The sequence below is a fragment of the Xenopus laevis genome, chromosome 8L (genome assembly GCF_017654675.1).
Source record: "Xenopus laevis strain J_2021 chromosome 8L, Xenopus_laevis_v10.1, whole genome shotgun sequence".
NCBI classification, from domain to species: Eukaryota; Metazoa; Chordata; class Amphibia; order Anura; family Pipidae; genus Xenopus; species Xenopus laevis.
In genome coordinates, this window is record NC_054385.1 from 129,376,104 (window position 1) to 129,382,446 (window position 6,343).

General features: G+C 37.7%; 1 protein-coding gene across 1 annotated transcript in view; it reads right to left on the bottom strand.

Annotated features, from left to right (window-relative positions):
- LOC108699440 (Fc receptor-like protein 4) overlaps nt 1-6,343 on the bottom strand; it is a 135,084-nt gene that overhangs the window by 51,374 nt on the left and 77,367 nt on the right. Inside the window, exon 5 of the mRNA XM_041573986.1 lies at nt 3,262-3,543. Within this exon, the coding sequence (XP_041429920.1) occupies nt 3,262-3,543 (282 nt within the window). The remainder of the gene's footprint in view (nt 1-3,261; nt 3,544-6,343) is intronic.

A 6,343-nucleotide genomic window follows, 5' to 3' on the forward strand; every position in this document is an offset into this window, starting at 1 on the left:
ACAACATAGAAAATGAATAAATTTGCCCCTGAGTTTAGTATTCCAAAGGGGAATGGTTTGCTCCAACTCCAATAAAACAGCCCTTTTTGTGCAATTTTATATAAGCACTGGCACACTTTAAGTTCTGATCCCATGTTAGATGAATTATTCACAAAACAAGAACTTTGAAGAACATGCTGACTGAAGGTCATTTGGTTTAAATGACAAGTGTAAAAGTGCTAATATAAATAAAAATATGTATCTTGCCAGTTTGTGTTGTCCATATGTTGCAATTAACCACATGAAGCTCATTGAACTTCTATGCCTTACATGTTGTACATAACTGGATGTTTGTGAGTGGCCTTTTTGGTTTTTTTTTTGACCTTTTAATAAACAAATTACACCATATATGGCTTTATATAGTTTATGGGGGTTATTTACTAAAATCTGACCAAACTGGAATCCACAATTTACCCTTATGTATCATTTCATCATACAAAACCCAGTGCAGACAATAATAGGACCTCTGCCATTGACTTCTACAGGACCTCAACAGGTTGAAGATGAAGTATTTTCAGATTCTGACTTTTTGCAGCCTCGGGTATAATAAACCTCAAAAAATTAGATTTTTCTTCCACTTAAAATCTAATTTTATAGTAAAAAAAACTCAACTGTTTGATTTTATACTTTTGGACATTAATATATAATCGCCTATATGTGATATGTGACTTCATGGAGGAGTATTTGAACATTCACACACATATGATGATGGAGTGAAGCAGCGCACCATATCTCCCCATATTTTTTTATATTGCCCTGTTTTTGGTTGAAATTTTGTGAGTCGGCTGAAACACTGCAGCTCTGTAGTCTCCCTGTGTGAGCTGTGCTCTTTGTCTCATGTTATGGTCATGTGATCTCCTTCTGTCCAAGGGTATTGATTCAGAATTACTCGTGGGGTTCTAAACAACTAATATTTTATTATTTTATTATAATAAAATAAAATGGGGGCACAGTATGTCAGGGGAGCGCCTAGGGTTCCAGTGGATTTTCATGTCTGTGAGCCCTTATAACTTTGAAAGAGCAGCTATACCATTAGTTGCTACTTATTTTTAATGCTACCAGCTGGATTTTAATTACAAATATCATCCAGCTGAGCTGAGGAGACTCCATATTGGTTGGATAAACTGAATCCCTGCACATTGTGCCCATTTCTGTAGAAAACCCCTATTTATTGCCCATAAATAGTGATTGGCAATTTTGTATTCATCAGGCATGGAATGTTTTTGCGAAATTAATCAGATGCCCATTGACTTTAATGCATTTGGACAAAATAATCACGCGTATAAAAATTGTCACTCGTGACAAAATTGTCGCACATCAGAATTATTTTGATACCCATTGACTTCAATGCTTTTTTTTGCAAATTTTTCACCCTTTCGCAGATTTTTTCGACATTTCGCATTTTTTTCTGCAAATCAATACGGGACAGATTTGCCCATCACTACCCATAAAGTGTTGATCCAACTTAGTGAGAAGGAGGCTGGAATTATGTAATTGTAGGAGGGTTAGTGTAGTCCAGCGGATGACAGTGTATCATGTAGGTCATGAGATCATGTACCAAAGGGTAAAAAGCATTTTGGTATCAGAATATAAGGTAGTTCTCTCAGAACATATAAATGGCTGGGGTGAGGATATTCTTGTTCTACCTTGGATCCCTTTAGGAAGAGGTGTTGGTGGAAGGGCCAGCTCACCTCCATACATTCACACTATAGATTGAGTGCTGCCAAACAATCTCCATCCACTGAGTATTGCAGAGAGAGTAAATATATTGAAGGTACAAAGGTAGATTAGAAGAGGGTGGTAACCAATGAACTCTGGGGCTGTCTAAAACAAGTAACACATTTGGCAAGCATAATCATTTTATATAAGTTGATTCTATCAAATGTTGTTAGTGGGAGATTGCTCCAAACTTACCCTTCGTAGTCTCTAGAAGGGTCAATAAGAGGACAACGTTTAGCTCCAGGTATTTATATATGTTTTGGTGAACCTTTAAGGCTACGGCCTTTTGAAGTGGTTTTTCCTTCTTTCTTTTTTAATCAATGGTCCGGAAATGGTTGCGTAAGGGTCTAATTGCTCAAGGTCATTCTCATACGTGTCCCTATTATATCTGTCCTATACAAACTCTAAGGGACCGTTGTGTTTTTTTAGGCAAAGTCAGTTCCTTCACAGCTTGACCCTGTGTTCTAAAACTTTGTGGTGTCCAAGGGATAGAAAACATTAGGCACCATCTTTCATTTTCTCTCCTTTTTCTCATGAACCTGAGCAATTTGGTTGAATAATTTATCCTAATTTATATATACAGTTACTGAGTCCTCTTCTACTTTTTTATTAGAATCAATTTATTTAGCCGTGGAAGAAATTACTAGATTGTCTTTTTATTTAGAATTATCAATTATCGCAATCAATGAATTGGTATGATTGCACTGCACTTTAGATATATAATTGAATTATAAGCATTTGCATTTTGTACACCATTATGGTGGGTTAATTAGTGTCATTACAACTAAGAATTAATTGATTTAGCTATTTTAAGGCTGTGACTTACAAACAGATAAATAGTTTTTAAGTAACTCTTTATATGTGATAACTGGTTACAAGTGGGTTCCTTTTCATTTCTCTAAAAAGGATTTGGTGAACTGTAAACAAAAGTTATTTAAAAGTGGAGGATCACTGTAAATCTGCCTGAAAATGATGTGCATCTCCATGAAAGGAGTCAATAGGGAAGATCAGAGATTTATTGCAGTTTAGTGTCAAACTGGCGTAACCTTATTATATGGGCCATTGGATTATGATATAAGGCAGGGACCCATTTTCTGAAATTGGTTACAATGACTATTTTTGTTAAAGTGGCCCAAAATAAATTCCATTCAACAGAGTCAAATGCTTTTTCATTATCCAATGTGATCAATATCAATGGTCAGAATTCTCATGTTCTGCTACAAAATACTGGTTGCTTTAAGCAATTATTTCTGGTTGCTTAAACGACTGTGTCATTTATATTGCTATTGTAACTGTTAATAAATCATGATTAATTCTGTTTATGCCACTGGCCCCATCTGAATGATTTAGGCCATACAGATCTCACATCATTTAATCAGTTTAAGTGAACAACTATACGTTTTATCTGCAGCCATATTATAGGAATGGAGTGACATTTAAATATTGGCAATAATATTACAATTTGATTAGTTTGCAAATAAAATAATATTGATCCTTGCTCACCCTGTATCCCAATAGTCATAACATTACTCCTCTTCCTCACACTGCCGGTTGGAGTTTGTACCTCACAGGTATAATTCCCAGAATCCTCCAGCTGAGCTGAGGGGACTCCATATTGGTTGGATAAACTGAATCCCTGCACATTGTGCCCATTTCTGTAGAAAACAAACTGTAGCTCTGTAGTCTCTCTGTGTGGGCTGAGCTTTGTGTCACATGTTATGGTCATGTGATCTCCTTCTGTCCAAGGGTATGGATCCACAATTATTTGGGGGGTACTAAACAGCTCTGTAACATGAAAAAGAGAATAGGAAAATATAACAAAATTCAATAAAAAATACCTTTGTGTATATATTCATTTGTCCGACACTAATGAGACTAATATCTTGCACACGCACTAGTATATATGTAGTAGTATATCTGGCTTTGTTACATTGGATTTTTTTGTTGATGTTTAATCTCCTCTAGTGCAGGCGACAAATTGTTGGATGTTCCCTTCACACTGACATTAATGTAAATCACAACTTCAGGCTACTATGTGATGTATTTGTATTCCCACCAATAATTTACATTGGTGAAAAGAGATCACACACTGAAGGAGATTAAGTACAAGTGACAAAATGCCCATGTGCCACAGCCCTTAGGAAAATAAAATAAATATATATAAAAAATCTATAAACATGTTGAATGAAATAACACTAAACTATTAAATGCATTTAATATCAAGTTCATTGTTTTCCTTTGCCAGTGGTTTCAGTGAGCATTACCATGGAAGGACAGATAGATACAAACACAATGGTAATTATGGGGTGCACACATTTCCTCTGATACAATTACACCAGCAGGGGACTGGCAGTGTTTCCCAGAGACACACAAGGTCAAACATTTCTCTGCAACCCTCAGTGTGACTCCTTTAGAAGCAAATAGATGTTTTTCCATTGAGTCTCAGACCAATTAGAGGAAACACTGTATCCACAGATTTGTTCTTTCTCTGGGTCCATGGGAATCTCAAATGGGTAAAGCCCACCATATTGCAATATTCTGTGACAGGTTCAGTTGGAAAATATCCCCAGCCTTTCTATCTTTTATCTTTCTTCCCCATATAATTATATTCGCACCAAGCACCATTTTTGGTCTGATAAATGACAATAAACATTCCCTACTCTGTAAAGTGTAACCAATGCCCTGTGGGAGGGATGTGTTTCTAGTGGCCCAAGTGTGTTATGGGTAAATCTTTGGTATCATGTTGGATGTTGGATGCTACGCCACAAAGGAGGTGGATGATGGTGAAGAGTCTGAGCTTTCAGCCTTTTCCCTTAATGGAGTGAACTCTAATGCTTAGTCCGGACTTCTGGCAATTGGTACTTTTTGGTTTCTTTTGACCTCTTAATAAACGTATTGCACCATATATGGCTTTATATAGTTTATGGGGCAGATTTATCAAGGGCGAAGTGAATTCGAGGGAATTTTCGAAGTAAAAAAATTAATAATTAAAAGTAATTTTTTGGATTCTTCGACCATCGAATAGGATACTTCGACTTCAATTCGAAGTAAAATCATTCGAATATTCAACCATTCGATAATCGAAGTACTGTCTCTTTAAAAAAACGTTGACTTCAATACATCGCCAAATTAAACCTGCCGAAGTGCTATGTTAGCCTATGGGGACCTTCAAGAGCATCTTTCCAAGTTTTTGGCAGACAAAGTAATATCATTAGATTGATCGCTGAAATCCTTCGAATCGTCGAATTCGATGTAAAAAAACTTCGACTTCGATATTTGAAGTCGAAATATTCCAATTCGATGGTCGAATTTCGAAGCTTTTTCTACTTCGAAATTCGACCCTTTATAAATCTGCCCCTATATGTGATATGTGACTTCATGGTGGAGTATTTGAACATTCCCACACATATGATGATGGAGTGAAGCAGAGAACCCCTTCTCCCCATTTTTTTTATTATGCTCTGTTTTTGGTTGAACTGTTGTGAGTAGGCTGATTCACTGTGCTGTGGAGGAAGGGTGCCACTCACTTGTTGTGAACACAATACACTTGTCACGACCGGCACCCAATACCAGAACAAGTGCCAAGCACCCTGGTCTCGGCTCAGCTTCACCAGTAGTGTGACCATCTTTGGGCTTTGGGAGGAGCCCTCAGCTTACTTGGGTGCCACCTGGACTTAACGAGAAGTACAAGGCGAGATGTTCTGGCTGGCAAAGGGGCACGGCTGGTAGCAGAATCTTTTGGGCTGAAGGTCACAGTACAACAGGATTAGGCAGAAGGATGGTCAGGCAGGCAAGGGTCAAAACCGGGTTGTCAATCAAGGGGTTAAGCAGGAGAGTTGTCGTAGGCAGGCAAAGGTCAGGATACAGATTGTCGGATAGTTAGAAAGCAGGCTGGGTCAAACACAGATAATCAGATCAGAATATGAAACAGACGCTCAAGGCTCAGGAAACCACAAGAACAAAGTTCTATCACGGGTAAAGGGCTGTACAATGAATGGCCCTTAAATTGCATTCAAATTTCGCGCCTAAACGTGCTGGCGCCTAAAACAACATGGCGTCGGTGCTAAGGACCATGCGACATGCGACCCCGCTGCACAGGTACTTTTCTTACAGTATTTTATCAACCAACTTGTTTTTACTCCACACACCCCTTACTTTGATCTCTCATTGAAAGGCAATAGTGTAATGTATAAGGGAAAGCACAAATTATTGTTATGGCAGAACCCTTAAACATTTCCTGCATTGGGGCTACAGAAGGAGTGTAGAGATAGAGGCAGAACCTTTTGAGTAGGAAGACACCCAGGATGTTCTAATGGAAAAGTAGAGTCAATCTATATATTTGATCACACAAATGAGTATGTGGAAATAATGTTGGCCATAAGGGTGGTGTTATATGCCTTCTAAGTCCTATATATATAGGATATTCTACAATATATCTGATATCCTTGAAGTAACTCTGTGTAACTTATATATTGTGCTTTGGGTTTAAAGTGAAACGTTGAGGGACTGAGATACTGAGATCTGGGTTCCAACACACACTTTTCAGTTTATCTACAACATATTAAGCAGTAATTCTGTGGCTCAC